The sequence below is a fragment of the Microcaecilia unicolor genome, chromosome 11, assembly GCF_901765095.1.
Source record: "Microcaecilia unicolor chromosome 11, aMicUni1.1, whole genome shotgun sequence".
Lineage (NCBI taxonomy): Eukaryota > Metazoa > Chordata > Amphibia > Gymnophiona > Siphonopidae > Microcaecilia > Microcaecilia unicolor.
Genome location: NC_044041.1, coordinates 47,669,510 through 47,688,478, shown reverse-complemented (window position 1 = coordinate 47,688,478; position 18,969 = coordinate 47,669,510). Strand labels below are relative to the sequence as shown.

At 42.8% G+C, this 18,969-nt stretch overlaps 1 protein-coding gene across 1 annotated transcript in view; it reads left to right on the top strand.

The window, feature by feature from the left end:
* RIMBP2 (RIMS binding protein 2) overlaps nucleotides 1-18,969 on the top strand; it is a 592,869-nt gene that overhangs the window by 328,809 nt on the left and 245,091 nt on the right. The window contains exon 7 of the mRNA XM_030219259.1: nucleotides 11,254-11,343. Coding sequence (XP_030075119.1) covers nucleotides 11,254-11,343 — 90 coding nt within the window. The remainder of the gene's footprint in view (nucleotides 1-11,253; nucleotides 11,344-18,969) is intronic.

The window sequence follows — 18,969 nt, the reverse complement described above, 5'->3', positions numbered from 1 at the left end:
TTATGACTGCTCATTCCTTACAGATAAAAGTAGACATTATACATGAGAAAAATGAAAACACCAAGGGCTCTGATTACTAACCGCACTATAGACGTGCTAGTGTTCTTAGCACATGGTAATGATTAGCATGTGCTAAACACTAGAGACACCCATAGGAATGTATGGGTGTCTCTAGTGTTTAGCGTGCACTAATTTTTAGCATGTGCTAAAAACGCTAGCACACCTTAGTAAACAGGGCCCCAAGATGCCTTTGCACTAACCTTCAGCATGCATGTAGCATGGATTTAGAATGTAAGTTCTGCACTAGGGATATACATAGAAAACTTTTTTAAAAATGTTTCCTCACATGTTATAAAATTGCCCACTTCCTCCTAATTCTATAAAAAGTGCTAAAAATTGCATGCACAAATTTGGCGTGTACCCAAATTGTGCATGCAATTTAATTGAATAATGAACCAATTAGTACCAATAATTGGCTTTTAAACAAGCAATTGGCACTAATTTTAATCAATTATGTATGCCTGTAAATTTAGGTGTGTGACCCATGCCTAAATTTTACGTGCATCCCAGAAAAGTGAACATGGAAATGGGAGGGTCATGGGCATTTTGGGGTGGAGCGCGGGCATGGATTCCAGTTACAAGCACAATTATAGAATAAGGGGATTCTATGCATAAATTTAGTCACAAGCATTTACACCACGTTTTCATTGGTACAAAAGGATCACCTAAATTTTCATGTGATCCCAGCTCTTAATAAATCCCTTGAGTCAGTGGCATTCCTAGGTGGGGCGGTGGGTGCGGTCTGCCCCGGGTGCATGCTGCTGGGGGGGTCGGTGCCGCACGCGCCTGTCCTTCATTCCATGCTCCCTCTGCCCCGGTTTTAGATGGCTTAAATGGGTGCACCTAAAGTTTAGTCACACGAACAGCACATTAGCATATTCTACTAACTTTAGGTGTACTTTACAGAATCACATTAACTGTGTGGTTTTTCACACTGATTTTTAAGGCACCATTTAAAGAATTTGGCCCTAATTCTATAACTACAATTGTCTGTGCAATCACCATTATAGAATACTAGTGTAAATCCACAGTTGCACGCCTATCCTTAGGTGTGAGCACCTTTGCTAGTTCAATGGCTGGTATAAATGCTCATGCTTAACTGTAGGCAGATGTGTGACTGCAAGTATTCTATAACCCTAGGCATAAGTACTAGGCATGCCCCTTCCAGGTCCACACCCCCCTTGCAGTTGCCAGCTATGAATTTTGCACACACTGTTATTTAGTGCCAATTAGTGTCGCTTAACACCAATTATAGCCAATACTTGCTCATTAATATATGATTTTGTATTTTATTTTATGTGTTTTTTTTATTTGTATTGGTATATTTTACTTGTTATATATTTTTGTATTTTTATTTCATGAAAAACACAGTGTGATTACAAAGTTTACTAACTGAACTGATGGATTTTAAACTTGCTTTAAACATGTTAATAATAATGTAAACACCCTAAGCAAGAATACTTTACCAGCGCCTATTAACTTTGGTCAGTTACAAATGATTCAGTCTTTCTGTTGATACATTTTCATAACAGCCATCGAGTAGCAGAAACATGAGTGACCATAATGTCCCCCTTTATCATCACATACTTGCCAGGTACACTCATGAGTTTGCAACAACTGTATATTAACAGGTAGTTGCCATCCATGTACACCTTGAAATGGCCCTTCTCACACTCAATGTCAACCTTAATAGAAAGGAGACTAAAATATTTTTCATTTAACTAGTGAGCATTTATTTTAAATTTAATATTGTAATGCATTTGCACATCTGGCACAGTAGGGCATCCTAAACATGCCCACACTAGTAGTATTATTATTATTATTATTATTATTATTATTATTATTATTATTAAGTTACATGTGCAGCTTACTGTAACTCACTTGTGTTCACAGGGTGTGCAAGTTGGTATTATTTTTAATAATTTTTTTTTATTGTGATAAGCCAACAATGGAACAAACCCATTCCATTAAAGCAACAGGTAACAGAATAAACAAGTGGCAAAACATCACTTTCTATAATAAACCCATTCACCTCCCCCCACCCTAAAAAAGGGAATTAAATTAACAATCTGCTATGAACCACCAGAGTCAATGACACCAAAAATAGCTCCCAAATGGCACAAAATTTTACTCCTTAAGTTGAGTTAATGTCTGAAAACTCAAAGCACTTCATAGAAACTTGTGTAATCATTAATGATCTCCAGTGGACCAAAGAAGGTGTGGCTCTGACTTCAGTTGGGTGTGCAAGTTTATAGGATTAGAGAGTATGTGTCCATGAGAAAACGCTTGGTATATCTGGCCCCCACAAGCTTTATTTAACAAAATGCTTTCCTCATCAACACAGAAAGGAAGAAAAGTCTTAGCAAATCAGCTCTAAGAGGCTTTTTTAACTACTAGTTAATACAATGATTAAAACATTCATTGTCATAAGGACTTCTCAAATCATAAGTGATCTGATTCGATAATAGTCATCATAAGAACGCCAGTGTAGTTAATTAGCCACAGGATCTGGTATTATAAGCCTTAGCACGTTCAGATTAACTTTGCATTGTAAATTGGGTTTTAAAAAAAGCATACAGACAAAAATAGCACTATGCAATAAAGCCTGGGAAATTTGTGTCCTTTAACAGCAACAGACATTCAAACAGTGCTCATCTTAGATGGTTGAAATTATTTCCTGCTTCTAATGCCAAACTTGGGACTTTTGAGTTTTGGATTTCAAGATTGGCCTGGCTTACTCAAATGCTGTTTGGACAATTGCTTACTGGCACAAAGAAGTGAGATTGCCTTGCATTGGGAAGTCTAGTACCATGCCAACAAAACATGTGGCAAAATAGGCTGTTCTATTTATTTCTAATGGAAAAATTAAGAGCTATGAAACCCAAGAAGATACACAGTTTTGAATCTCAGTGGGATATTATATAGCATTATTTGGCTTTAAGACTGTTTTCTTTCTTATAATAGTTTTCCTATTTGTGGGGGAGGGGTGGGTATCTAGGAGATAATGGAAACGGGGTGGGGGAGTTGAGGGCCTTTGGTGGTAAATTTTTGCATAGAATGTAAATATTTTCAAATTGTAGTTGCCTGCTTGGTCTTTTTCCAAGCATCGTTCATTTGTATATTGATTATCTGCCCAATATTTAAAATCATTTAACCGGCCCAGGAACGACTCCCAGCTGTTTACATGGCACTTAACTGGCTCTCCGGCAGTATTCAGCAGCAGATAGCTGGTTATATCGCGTGATATAACTGGCTATCCACCGATATTCAGCATATTGCCAGGTAAGTTTGGCAGCCAAATTAGGCTGCCAAAATAGCTGAAATATCTTTGGCTGGTTTAAATTTAACTGTCCAGCGCTTAATATCGGATTGGCTGGTTAAATTTAAACAGGTTAAAAAAACACCAGGATATTCAATGCTGGCTACCAGAAATGGCCCGGCATTGAATATTCAGGCTCAGCACCAACCATGGGAGGCAGTGCAGCTACTTCCTACAGTCTGAATATCGACCCCTATATCTTTAAATTACTCAATAAAATTTTTTTTAAAAAGAAATTCTCTCCTGCTCTTAAGCTTATACATTTAATAGAACTGGTAAGTTGTAATGACGTACAACCTTTCATAAAATTAGCAGCTGAATATGTGAGTATAGAGGGGGTAAATTTATAACAAGGTGCCCAGGCTATCAAGGCACAGGACGCATATGTTGTTCCTATTTTATAAAGTCATGATTTGCTCCTATGGAAACTAATTTACAATGGTTTATATAAGTGCTGCCATGCTGGGACAGACCGAAGGTCCATCGAGCCCAGCATCCTGTTTCCAAAAGTGGCCAATCCAGGTCACAAGTACCTGGCAAGATCCCCAAAAAGTACAATACATTTTATCCTGCTTAGCCTAGAAATAAGCAGTGGATTTTCCCCAATTCCTTTTTAATAATGGTCTATGGACTTTTCCTTTAGGAAGCCATCCAAATCTTTAAACCCTGCTAAATGCTGGCATCCTGGTTAGGCAGTACAGTACGATTCCGATTATCCAGACCAACAAAAAGCACCAACAGCCTTCAAAAACGGGACACAGTTCCTTTAATTGTGAGACTTTCAATATGGACCCGACACAGTGCCTGTGTCAGGAGTCAAATGTGTTCTTAGGTGCCATATGTGGCAACAAGACTTCTTCCTAGTGAAATAAAAAGGAGTTCCATTCACTTCATAAAGTGATCACTCGGAACATTGAAGACAAAAAGGTCCCTTTGTTCTTTATCCTTTTATCAAAGAACAAAGGGACCTTTTTTTCTTCAATGTGCCGAGTGATCACTTTATAAAGTGAATGGAACTCCATTTTATTTCACAAGAAAGAAGTCTTGTTGTCACATACGGCACCTACTTCATATAAAAACACATTTGACTCCTGATGCAGGCGCTGTACACCAAAACACGGCCCATGTTGGGTCCCATTTTTGAAGGCTGTTGGTGCTTTCTGTTGTATTTTGGACTTTTTTCTGTACTTTGGACCTTCTCTGTGCTGTTTTGTTATATCCTTGGGTCTGGCAGGATTTTGGAGTGTGCTACACTCAGAAGTAACAACTCCAATCCAATTCTAGATATATTCTAATTTGTGATTTTGAAGTTGACACTTATAACTTAGACTGTCAGGTTAGCCTGACCCAAATTAAGCTAGACTGCAATAAAACTGATCACAACAGGCAACATGGTATGCTTTTGAACTGTAAAGAAATGGAGAGAAGTGCATGAAAACCACATGCTCCTTAAAATGTATTTTAATTTCATCTAATTATGGACAAAACCAAACTGGCTTTACACAGAATAATTTGCAACTCCAGGGAAGGTGAGAAAAAAAAATCTGATGTACCTATTAAATCTATATAAGGCGTTTCTGTATTATTAATTAGTTTATCAGCATTTGTTGTGAATCTGTTTATCTCCCTTGTAACTGGAGGTACAACACAGAAAGTCTAGAAAAATCATCCAACTATGAGAGACGTGAATGTTGAGAATTGTTCTTTTAAACAATATGAAATAAGTAATGATCAATGTCACGGACTGTCAAGGAGTCCCGAGTAGTGAGCCCTTGGGCCACTGCCAGTGACCGGCAGCAGCAGGTGACCCACCCAAACAGGAAGCGAGGCTGAACACAGACAGGCTGGTACAAGCAGGACAGGAACTAACAGGATGGGAACTGAAGCGGTAGATGAGCAGGGCTGGAATAAGCAGGACTGCAACAACCAGATTCTGGAACGGGCTTGGCTTGGCTGGAACTGGATTCTGGAACGGACTTGGCTTGGCTGGAACCGGATGCTGGAATGGACTTGGCTTGGCTGGAACCGGATTCTTGAACAGGCTTGGCTGGAACCGGAATCTGGAACGGGCATGGCTTGGCTTGACTGGAACCGGATTCTGGAACGGGCTTGCCTGGAACCGGATTCTGCATTCTCAAACAGGATTCAGGATTCTCAAACAGGATTCAGGATTCTCAAACAGGCTTGGCTGGAATGGAAGCTGAAAGCAGACAGGGTTGGAACAAACAGTGGAGGAACTGAAGCTGAAGACAAACAGGGCAGACACAAGCAGGATTAGAACTGAAGCTGAAGGCTTGCAGGGCTGGATCAAGCAGGGTTAGAGAAGAAGTTGAAGACTGGCAAGACAAGAACTAGCAGGGCTGGAACTACAACAAACACACACAGATGAAAACTCATCTGAAGACCTGTGTTGCAAAGGCAAGCCTGAAAGTTCCCAGGTGCTTAATAAAGGCAATTACAGATGAGGTTACTAGTAATAGTGAGGCTTGGCTGCAGGAACCCCAAAGCAAGTCTGGAATGCTGGAACATCAGAATAGGACTGGAATGAACTCTGGAACATGTTTGGGAAACAGGAAGAAGACAGTCCACAGCAGCCATAGGGCCTGGTTACCAGGACGCGAGATGAGTGTAGGCATGGGATATACAATCGTGACAGTCAACTAGCACAAAGGAGGTCAGATGCCTTGCTCTGGCATCATGGAACCTTGTTACCCAGACAATAATGTCAAATTGTGTTATCAACCAGACTTATCTTCTTACAGTGCCTTTCCTGTATTCATTTCTGTGTCTGGTTATTAGAATCTCTGACTTCTGGCTTATTGCAAACATCATAAACATCCCCTTTTCTTTATATATATTTTGATTTTCCTGTTCCTCCTTAACAAAAAAAGCAGTTGATATATTACAAAGCGAAGCTTTGTTTTTCTAACAAAAAAAGGTGCCAGCATGTCAATGCAGGGTCATTCTCAACGGAAGGGGGGGCACGGACCACCTGCCCTCATAATAACCATAGTCCCAGCAACAGACCTAGAGTCAAGTTCTTAGAATTCATCTATTAGAAAAGAGAACAAGCCAGACTGCTAAAAAGTCCTTACATAGGAACTACGTGCTCATAAAAAATACTTCACATTGGTCACGTATGCAAAATATGCTAGAGGCTTACCATACACACAATAAGTGACCACATATTAGAAACTGAAATGTGAAGACAAAAACTGAGCTGGAAACACCAAGAAGCTGGACTCTGCATGTAGCGCAACAGTGAAGAGCTAGAAACAAAAAAGCATTTCTTCCTGCAAAATATTAAGGGGCCGATATTCAGCACGTGGGAGGCAGGCCGGCTAAGTCCCGCAGTTGGCACTGAGCCCAGATATTCAATGCCAGGCCGTTTCCATTGTCAGACATTGAATATCTGGGGGGGGGGGGGGGGGGGCTTGGCCACTGTAAACTTAACCATCTAAGTTAATATTTAGCTCTGGTTGGTTAAGTTTATAGTGGCCAAAGATAGGCCTGCTATGTTAGTGGCCCAACTTGGTCGCTTAGCTGGTGCAGCGCTGAATATTTGCGGATAGCTGGTTATATCGCTATTTCTGGCTGATTTAACTGGCCAGAAGCCATCGCTGGCCGGGTAAATAGCATTGAATGTTGGCCGAAAAGATGTCAGAGATGCTGCTGCTTCACTTTCAGATTCCCAAAGCTGGAATGTTCAGACCAGTAAAGCAAAATTAAACATTTTTATCTCCCTTTATTGTCTGGACAGCGCAGGCTGCGGAGTCCATTCCATGCCTTCCACATTTTGCAGGGTCTGAGCATGTGCCGGCTGTAGCCTGCTCCTCAATCTGTTGGCCCTTGGGGATTAGTTGAAGACACTGCTTCTACCATAGGGGTGGGGGATGCTGTGTGTGTGCATTTAGGGTGTACAGAGCCTTGAGCCTTCCTATTCTTCATTTAAAACATCTTTAAAAACATACCTTTTTCAGCAGGTCTATAGCACATGACCAGGTTGATTTCTGCAGCAAGAGGTGTGGGGGGGGGGGGGGGGTTGTACATGTCTGTTATGAATGTTTTATCTTGGTGAACTCTAGCTAGATGTCTGCGATAGTTAGGTCTTTCCTATCAACTTGTGGGCGTTCCTTTCTGATTTTCTGTTTTATTATTTTTATGTAAACTGCTTTGATTTGCATGCAAGGAAGGTGGTATATTAAATTTTAATAAACGATAAATGATTAATACTTGGGACCAACAAAACAGAGGGAATCCAAAGCACAAAAAGCGAAAAGAAAACAACAGGCACAATGATCCTTTTGAATTGGGTGCGTCAAGGAATGTTTATTTTTTCCACTAATACTTGGGGACCATGGGTCAACTATAGCAGACAATGGAAAAGGTACCAATACTCAGTACTGCTGAATACCACCTGAAAAAGAGCTGTTACAAGGTACAGTTAGGTTTGGGTATATTTTAGGTGTTTGTTTTAACAACCAAAAGAATGAGAGAAACAAGGCAGCATACCATAACTTAAAAAGTAAGGTTTGTAAAAAAAAACTGCCAAAATTCACTCAGGGGTCCTGTATAAAGTAAACTCTTCAAGGGCTCCTTTTATTAAGCGGTGGTAAGCCCAATGCGGGCTTTCCGCTTGCTATACCAGAAGTTCTGCCAGGCTACAGCAGCAGCCCAGCAGTACTTCCCACCCCTAGCGCGATGACATTTCCGGCACTATAAAAATTATTTTTGTAGCTCCGGAGTGTACCTGGCGATAATCTGGCAGTACCGTGCGCTGCCCGGTTACTGCTGGGTTAGCGCGGGAGCCTCACCACCACCTCAGTGGGTGGTGTTAAGGGCCCCCCCCCAAATGGCCACGCGGCAAGTGCTTTACTTGCTGCATGGCCATTTCCTTCAGGAAAGTGAGACAATTGGCAATTATTGGCACTGATTGGCTTGTTAACTAACCAAGTTGCACATGGAAATTTTAATTTATTTTTGGCATTTATAGTCCACTTAACCTTTAAGTTCTAGGTGAAGAACAAATCCAGATTGGGAAGAGCTTGAACACTGAAACTGAGAAAAAAGAAACTCTAAAAATAAAATTGTTAGATTGAAACAAGAGGACAAACATCGTTACATTAAACAGAAGACAACTTTGTTACATTTGTGTGTATGTTAGGTCTAAGTAGCACTTGGGTCCCCTTTTACCAAGCTGTGGCAAAAGGGTGCTGGCGTTGGCATTGGCGCATGTTTCACATGCGCACTGAGGCCCCCTTTTACCACAGCTGGTAAAAGGGAAGTCTCGCTTTCCTACAGAAAATGGTCGGGGACAAGTAAAGCACTTGTCACACGGCCGTTTCTGGGGGGGAGCCATTACAGCCACCCATTGAGTTGGTGGTAAAGGCTCCTGTGTTAACCCGGTGGTAACCGGGCAGCGCGCAGCCCAATTACTGCTAGGTACACTCTGGAGCTACAAAAATAAATACATTTTTGTAGCGCTGGAAATGACGGCATGCTAGGGGTGAGAAGTACCACCCGGTGGTACCTCCTGTATACCGCTGCTTAGTAAAAGGAGCCCTTGGTAACTAAAAAGAGAAAACAAATGAATAAAATGGCTATGACTCTTGGTTATACAGAATCGTCTGCGTCATTGCTCTACTTCCTTTGTAGCCCCTTGGAGAATACAGAATACGACTGGATTTGCATTCGCAACTTAAGTCACGCTATATAGAATCTGGGGGATTAGTTGCAAATCTGGGGGATTAGGTGCACATAAGTAATTAGGTCCATAATATTTATAGGTTTTGAACATTACCATTTTTCATGAGTGATCCCTGGACTTATACCGTAGACATGATTAGACTTAAGCTACTACAGTAGTTGAATCTCTATAGCATTATTCTCTGTCAATGCTTCTTGTAATGTTTATAATTAATAAGACGTCATTGGGTTATGTGTTTCTGTATCATGTTCTAGCTGGCTAAATGAGATGTTTAATTATCAACAGCTAGAGAAGACTGATATGAGTAGGTCCGGCAGCAGACCTAGTTTGACTCAGTAATAGTGTTGTGATGTATTAGATATAATTAAATTATCAGCACGGATGCAAGCTGTGAATTAGCTGGATTGCCTAATTGGCAAAAATGTGCACAAAACATGGAGTAACAGAAGGCTTAATAGTTTTCACCAGTATTCATGTTATAATCTGTCGGGCAGTAAACTTAACAAAAACAAATAGATTAGAGAGAGCTTTTTTTTTCATTTGGGCCAATCTGGTGCCATTAGCAGCTACAGCCTAGGTTATCTGCCTTCCCTGGTGGGAAATGTTATGTCTGTCCTCGGAGTTCCTTCATTCTCAGAGCAATGGTGAATGAGTCAAGGACATAAGATGCTACTGCCCACATATCACCTTTGAGAGAAAGAGAGAGGAAACTGGAAGGGGGGGCATTCTGTAATTCTAGAGCTTCCAGAAAAAAACAGTATAGACTTGGTCCTTCAGTAGTGGAGAATGTGTTGCCATGTTAAGTCCCTTAAATAAGCAACCGTAAAGATCAGCAGACACTCTGTAGGCGATTCCTTTTTATCGGACTGACAGTACATTTTTGGAGAGCTGCAATCCCTTCAACAGATCAGTGCCCTAATTCTTGAAAGCTTAGTGTTGGGCTTACCACCATTTAGTAAAAGGAGCCCTTAATGTCTTCAAATATTTTTGTGATCTGAAATAGGGTGTTGCCTCTTATCCTGTGGCTTTTTACTTTCCTCAAGTCTCTGATTAGGGTCCTTGTTTACTGCCTTCAGAAAAGTATTAATAATTAATAAAACTTATATAACCATTTGGCAAAACTCTCATTATCTAGCCTTTCTCATACTGAAGATGCATTCTTGAATTCTGTTAACGTTTGTGGAGACAAAAATGGTGACAAGAATTCAAGAATGTGTAGGATAAGCACAAAAAAGAGAGAGAGAGAATGGAATGAAAACAATTTAGCCATGCTTAAGTTGCAAGTCCAGTAGTTGGGAAGTGCTAGTGCCAGGCAGACTTCTGCTGTCTATGTCCCAATTATGGCTAGTCAAGGTTATCCAAACTCAGTCCTCGAGGGCTGCAATCCAGTAGGGTTTTCAAGATTTCTGCAGTGCTTAAATAGATAAATATGCCTGAGATCTATTTGCATGCACTGCCTCCATTGTATGCAAATAGATCTCCATGCATATTCATTGGGGAAATCCTGAAAACCTGACCTGGCGAGAGCCAAGATTGGACACCCCTGGGCTAGATAAATCTAGTTGGGCTGAGGTGTAAATTCATAAGCATAACTTTAAGCTCCTAAATTAAGGTGAATTTTCAGTTGAAAATTTATGCTCATAATTTTGGCTAAAAATATGGCAGAAATGGAGGAGTTTAATTTAGGAACATAAATTTAGGAGCTAAGCTTTTTTTTTAATATTGGGCCCAATGTTTCCAGCATAGGCATGGATTAGGTCTTCTGCTAGAGTTTAGGTTGGCAGTAAGTCTCACTCTTGGATACCCAACTTACTGGTTACCAAAAATGGCTCATCCTTTGCCTTGAAAAAGAACACAAAGGGCGTAAATGGCCACAAAATAAATAGCCCAAGATGATAAAGCCAAAACCTTTATTCATAACAGTGGATGACAAGTGCAGAGTAAAACAACTTCTGTGGACCCAACGTAGGCCTTGTTTCAGCAATGAAGCCTTCCTCACGGCTCTTCTTCTGCATGATACCAAAGACATAAATAGGAATAAATGCAATAAATAACTGCAGTAAGGAAAGCCGTAAAACATCGATTATTAGGACAGACCGTGCTGAACCCAAAATGTGCGATAGAGCAGGTCCGCTAATCTCATTTACCTCTCTTGTTTCTCTTCCAGGAATATGAACTGAAAGATGCTGTGCAAGAAAAATCTCACTTGAGCCTTCATTATGCAAGTCTTTCCCAGAAGGCGCTACAGCATGACCAGGTAACGTCAGTGTTCTAGCACTGAGAGCAGCACTTATCACTTGTGACCAACACATTGCGAAGCTGACAAAAGCAGGGAGCTTGACAGACAGCATTGTTCACATTTGCTTTGCACTGATAAGGGCTGTAGCAAGTTGAAAAAAAATTATCCTTCTTGATTTTCCTTGAGCAGTTGAGGAAGAAACATTATTTGTGTGTGTCTTAAGCGCTTTAGATTTGTCTTTCTTTCTCTTTAAATCTCAAGGCAGCTGAACGTATCTTTCAGCTGGCTCGGAGATTGCAGGACAAAATGAGATAGTAGAACTGAGGAAGGTCAGGGTGAGACTAGTGCACTTCGGGTGTGATATTCCTTTACAACCTCATGTTGTAGAGATGAAAATAAGAACTGAAAATTGGTGTGCAAGGAATTTGTAGTGTTTTTTTGATTTATTAGGTTTGATATAGCACCTTTCATCAAGAGCACCAAGGCAGTTTACAAAATTAAAATAAATTAGTGAGTCTGGAAGGGAACTACATAAAAAATAGGACAGAGAAGTGTAGAACGGAGACAGATGAGGAAACAGAATAGTGTAGTAGAGGGCAGAGATGGGTCTCAAGCAGTCATTCAAAAAGGAGTAGAGGATGGGTAATTGACACTCCAACACAGGAACTGTTGCTTAAAAGATGCTTTATTCAATACTTGTACAGTAGGACCCAACACGGTCTGTGTTTCAGCATTGATGAAATTCCTACCACAGGAGTCACAATGATATTCAAACAGATGTCAATAGATGGAACTATCCAAAGCACTCCGTTCAAAAAATGTGTGGACATAAAGCGCAGCCAGAAAGCGTCAGTATGATATCATTTCATCACACCGAAACACGGACCGTGTCGGGTATCTATTAAGCAGCAGTTCCTGTGTTGGAGTGTCCATTACCCATCCTCTACTCCTTTTTGATTGGATTCTCTACGTGGGGGCTTTTTCCTGATTGCTCGTGGTTCTCGATTCCTGTCTCAAGCAGTCATGCCACCCAGATCTATGTCTGCTCACTGAATGCTAAGCTGAAAAGGTAAGTTTTGAAAAGGACCTTAAATTTATGTGTGTCCTCTCCCCCCCCCCCCCAAAAAAAAACAAAAGTGCCTCTGCTGCAGGCAGAAGGTGGGAGGAGTTTCTGGAGGTCATTAAGACAACAGGAGCTGGGATTGCCAGCCTGGTGGGTGGACATGGGAGGGGCTAGCCCTCATGGGCAGGGCCAAGAGATAGTAAAAGAGGTTGACTTTGTGAAAACGTGGTCTTTGCTTGCCCACCCCCACCAAGACCCAAGCACCAAGGAGGAAATCTCAGAATTGCAGAGGAGAAATTTGCAGTGCACAGTGAATGAGGCACCTGCTGCAGGGTAGAGGGTGCCCGCAATTTGGTTTCTCAAAGTGGGAAATCTTAAGGGAGGGTGTTGCCTGGGGAAAAGGACACCCCAGGTGGGAGAAGTGGGAGCAGAGGACCCTCACTTCTGGCGTGACTTTTGCTGGCACTTAAAGGGTTCTTGATCTGGGATGGGTCAGATTTGTATAAGATTATGATGACGCTGATTTAAGACTGTTGCATACCCTGGAGATATAGAAGATTATGTCTGAAGCTGTTCTGTGGCCATCAAATGCCCTGGCCTTTACATATTGAGTTGTGTTTTTTCTTGAACTGTTTTACAAGTTTTTGCTCAGTAAAGAAAGTTAAAAGTTTACCTAAAGACTCCTGGTCATTTATGTGAGAGTGAACTGTGACCTGTCGCAAAGAAAAACTACCCTTCGGTCTACTGGAGATAATCCAGCCCCGGCCCACACCCAGCTCGATAGAGGTAGAAGATCAGTTTTGTGTTCCCTGGTTCCTGGTTCCCCTTGCTTCTGAGGAGTCTAGCCAGAGAGATCGGAGTGAGCTGTGGGACCAGGGTTACATTTAGAAAAGGAGAGTTTACCGCATAGTGATATAGGGAGAGAGCTCCAGAGGAGAGAGGGCCTGCAAAGTAGAAATCGCTCTGGTGTGTAGAATCAAGGTAGGCATGCAAAACTGGGAAAATAAAGTGATTCCTGTTGTGAAGCGAGCTAAGAGCCCATGCAGAAGTGTGATGAAAGAGAGGTAGGAGAACCAGAATGAAGAACCTTGTGGAAAGTAGGAAGGAGTTTAAATTGGATGCAGTAATGTCTAGGGAGCCAATGATGTTGCAGGCACAATTTTTATCCATGAAACAAGTTGCTGACTCTGGAAATTTGGAGTATCTGGATTAGGAAATGGTAATTTAGGCGAGAAACACAAAAATACATACCAGAATCATATAACATGGAATACAGCATATAGCTGAGCATTTAAAAGATGTTTATTGTATTTTTACAGTGATAAAATACAGCCCAGATTCAGGAGGAGACCTTTCACTAGTCCTGGTGTTCTTCATACTCCCATTTGATAAGTTTTGGTAACTGTACCTGCAGTGTTGGTTTCAAACAAGAAGCCACACTTCAATACCAGAATGCACTGGGGTGCAAGTTCAGTAAGCCAAACTGACTGGAGGTCTTTTTTCCAGGCACTGGATTGTCTGGAGCTGTGTTATTCTTTTATTTACAGTAAGATTGTGAGACAGACAGCATAAATGCTAAAAATAATGGGCCCGACATCGAAAGCCATTTAAGTGGGCAGGAGAGGCTTCTGCCCGTTTAAATCACCTGTGGCGTCCAACCCCCGATGTTCAGCGGCATTAAATCATGCAGTGCAGCTGAATATCAGCTCTGACTGCCCATAAAAGAATGGGTAGGTCGGGGCAGCATTGTGGGGGAGCTGGTAGTTATGTGAATGCAGGCAGTACTCAGTGCTGGCACCCGCATAGCTAAGCAGGTGAATTTAGGACAACTCAAAAGCTGTCTTAATGTGGCCAACATAGTTATGTGGGTGCCGACACCTGCATAATGTTTTTTTTCTTTCTAGTTCCCAAAATCCCCCTCTCGGCCCCCACAAAAAGCTGCTTCCTTCACTCTCTCCACCCCCTACTCCTGCCCAGAATGTTACCCCCCCCCCCCAAGTCTAGATACCATGAGCTGCCACAATTATTTCAAGCCAGCTACAAGGGGCAGGAGCGAGGGGACTTCACTCCTGCCCCCAATACCCCACTGGACCACCAGAGAGCAAAAGTAGGCACAGGGGGTGCTACCTAGACCATGGAGTGGGATGGGGGCGATGTTCTTGGGGGGTGGGGGGATTCTATTTGGCATGGGTTGGGGGGAGGGAAGGAGGGGTTTTTTTCAGGGACTGGGCAGGGACTACAAACAAAAAAAAGTTATGCAGGTCCTGGCTGATATTCAGCTGGGGCCACATAACTGTCTTATGCGGATCTTGGCAGGCACTGAGGGACAATTTAGCCCTGGATGTTCAGTGTCAGTGCCGCATATCACCCAGCACTGAATATCCGGGGCTAAATTAGCCATTGATGGTCAACATTTAAAAAAAACTGCTGACTGCTGGCAGCTGAATATCAGTTAGAGTGTTTGTGTTGAACTAACCTGCTCTCATCATAAGCGGAGTTTCTTTCCATTGTAATGAAGATTTTTATTCCACTTCATCTCGTGGAAAGGAAATAGTAGTTCGGGAAATGTATACTTGATCTGAAAGTTCTCTGGTCAAAGAATTTTGCTGAAAAGTTTTGTTTGTAGAGGAGTAGCCTAATGGTCAGTGCAGCAAACTTTGATCCTGGCAACCTGGGTTGGATTCCCACTGCAGCTCCTTGTGACCTTGGGCAAGTCACTTAATCCTCCCTTGCCCTAGGTACAAAAATCTTAGATTGTGAGCCCCCTAGGGACAGAAAACGTACCTGTATATAATTTGTACAGTGTTGCATACATCTAGTAGCACTATAGAAATGATTAGTAGAAGTATCTCAGTGACTGCTTTGTTTATGGTGCTTCCAGGTAACCAGCAATTTTCAAAGCCATTTACCTGGTTAAATATCTCTATTTTCCCTGGCAAATTGGTCCATCCTAAAATTGCCCGCCAATGTCCGGCTGAGAGTTCATGTGGGTGGCCATAACGTGTGGACTTTTAGCCAGGCGTACCTGGAAGTATCTTGAGGTCTAGGTAGAAAACCAGCAAGGGCCAGATTCAGTAAACGGCATCTAAAATCTAGATGTGTCTGATTAAAGCACCTAGCGCTATTCTATACAACACTCCTAAAGTTAGGCGCGGTGTATAGAATAGCGCATAGGACCGGGGAACACACTTACATTTAGGTGTGGCCATTTACACCACTGAAAATCTGGTGCAAATACCTGCGCCTAACTTTAGGTGCGTTCCCCCACATTCTGTAACAACGCGTGTAAATTTGACTAATGCCCATGATGCACCCACACTCCTCCTATGGCCACGCCCCCTTTTTAGCTACATGCATTAGAATTTAAGCATGCCTCTTTTACAATACGCCTAAAAAGAAGAGCGCATAAATTCCAATTATTGCCCAGTTAGTGATAATTGATTGTTATTTGCCAATTATCATCACTGGCTCATTATTCAATTGAGTGGCGCGTATAAATTGGGCATATGCACAATTTAATGCACACTGCTCGCTACGCATTATATAGAATCCGGGGGTATATGTACATACAGGGTCGATATTCAAGTGATTTAACCAGCCAAAAACGGCCCCTGGTTAGTTAAATCACTTGTTTGGGACTAACTGCTCATTTTTGGTTGCACTCAGGGCTTTTTTTGAGGGGGTACTTGGGGGTACTGAGTACCGGCACCTTTTCCATTGTCTGCTAAAATTGACCCAAGTTTTAATGAAAGAGCTCAGGCTCTACAAACCAATTCTGCCTTGTCATAGATTCTATGACTGGTCGCAGGGGGCCTGGCTATTGTGGAATGAATCCCTCAGTGATCACCCCACCCTGAAGAGTGACCTAGCATTTGAGTACTGGCACCTTTTTTGCTAGAAAAAATGCACCGGTTGCACTTAACAAGTTAGTGCTGATGAAAATGTCCAGTTAGCTCCTAACGCAAAACCAGTTATTTGGGGGGGCATTTTGGGGCCGGTTAATTGCCAATATTCAGCACTTAACCGACCAAGGTAATCTCATAAATAGGACCGCATAAAAGTCAGTCCTATCTATGCAGTTCACCATAGCTAGTTAAATACTGAATATCGCAGTTATCCAGCTGTGGTTTAGCCCAGGGGTGTAGCCAGACTTCGGCGGGAGGGGGCTCCAGAGTCCGAGGTGAGGGGGCACATTTTAGCCCCCCCCCCCCCCCCCGACATTTGTTACCTTCCCACCCCCACCACCACCTTTGACGCCAACCCTCTCGACCCACCTCTTCCCGCCACCACCAACCCTCTCCCGCCGTTGGGTACCTTTGCTGATGGGGGTCCCCAACCCCTGCCAGCCGAAGTCCTCTTCTCCGGCGTGGCCGCATTGCTGATCTGCAAGGGCAGGTTCTCTTTCTGTGAGTCTGATGTCCTGCCGCGCTGGAGAAGAGAACAGCAGTAAATTTACGGGCATAAGCCAGTGGCCATTGGCAAAACGCTGAGCACCGCCAGCTGAATATCAACCTCAGAATTTTCTCAACTTTATTCACTAGTTTACCCCCTTTCCCAACAGTCTGCACAAATAACAAGTACAGGGTATGTTATTATGAGGTAAATTTATAACTGGTATTGGTGGGCCTAACATTTAAATGCCCCCAGTTATACCAGCCATAGGGAAAGGAATGGGACATAATATACTGCTTTTTTGTGCTTACAATCAAAGCAGTTTACATATTATATACTGGTACTTATTTTATACCTGGGGCAATGGAGGGTTAAGTGACTTACCCAGTGTCACAAGGAACTGCAGTGGGAATTGAACCCAGGTCCCCAGGATCAAAGTCTGCTACACTACGAGGCTAGTCCTCTACTGAGTTTGCAGAGGTGCAGGCAAAACTGGCACTATTCTGTAAGTTTGCACGCACTACTTTGTGGGCTAAGCATAAAAATGTGTATCCAAATTTGTAGAATTAGGGAGGTAGTGACCATTTATATCCTTCACACCGCAAGGGCAACATTATGAAAGTCATATGCTATGCACTGTTCCCTCTAAGCTGAGCAGGAGTCCTCCACCCTACATTTTTGCCAGTGGGGGTGGGGTGCTATTTTGCTATCACATTTTCAATAGTGAGGAACAGGCAACCTCTGCAGGACGCCAGAGAACCTACCTGTGCCTAGTGTTTGAAAACACAATATTGAAGCACCACCCCCTACTGGTAGCAATGCAATTGGAGGACTCCTGCTCAGCTTAGAGGGTATGATGATGCTATGCTCTATCTCAGCGTTTTTCAACCACTGTGCCGTGGCACATTAGTGTGCCACAGCTGCTCCCCAGGTGTGCCACGGGAGTTGGGCCAGCTTAATTTGTGCCAGAATGGAGTAAGTTTTCTTGTCTCTAGTGGTCATGGCAGGGAGCAGCGATTCATACAGCTTGTTTGCGCCAACCCCGGAGCCTTCTCTCTGATGTAACTTCCTGCTTCCACATTGGCGGGAAGAGTCAGAGACAAGGAAACTTTTAAAAGGTACCCGAGGGAGGAGGGGTCAGGAGAGACAAGGGGAGATGCCTGGTCGCCAGCTGGAGAGGGGGCAGGAGGGAGGAGGGATAGATGCTGGACTATTTTTTGTGGACACAGGAGAAAGAGAAGGTAAATGCTGGATTACTTGTGAGGGTGGTGGAGGACAGAAGGTAAATGTTGGATTATTTCTGAGGGTGATGTGGGCGGAGAAGGTAAATGCTGGACTAATTGTGAAGGTGGTGAGGGAAGAGAAGGTAAAATTCTGGACTATGTGTGGAGGTGGAAGGGAAAGAAGGTCAAATGTTGGACCATGTGTGGGGGTGAGGGGGGAAGAAGGCAAAATGCTGGACCATGTGTGGGTGTGGGAGTGAGGGGGGAAGGAGGCAAAATGCTGAACCATGTGTGGGTGTGGGGGTGAGGGGGGAAGGAGGCAAAATGCTGGACCATATGTGGGTGTAGCGATGGGAGGGGAGAAGATAAAATGCTGGACCATGTGTGGGGGTGTGCCTTGACAATTTTAGCGCTATGTAAGTGTACCATGAGATGAAAAAGGTTGATAATCTCTGCTCTAGCTAGTACCTTTCTCAAGTATAACTACTGCTTTGCAAGCATTGGATGTGGGCCTTAAGACCAGTACGTTCCGTCCACTTCCATTTCCGATATGAAGCAAAGATCCTAGCTGATCTGTGGCTCTCCCTTTACTGCTTTGCAACATAGGAGCCTGAGGTTTCATTTGATTCTGTTACCGGTTTTGCTTCCACTGACTTCGCTGGAAAGCCATTCATGTGTCTTTTCTCAGACTTTTGCTCTGATTGTGCTTAGCAGCCAGCTCACGCACTGTGGTGATTAAAAGCGTAAGATTCATTATCAAAGCCCTTAATTGCAAATGCACAGATATTTCTTTGCTTGGTAATTGGCACTCAAAGACAGAGGCGTAATAGTGTACCGATTGGAGAATTTTGTTTGGCTCCCATGAGTTGATGCTCTTTTCATAACAGGAAACAAACTTAATGAGAACAATTTTGAGTCCACCTGTGGAGATTTCAGGCCTGTGGGTGTTCTGTTCACGCAGGCCTG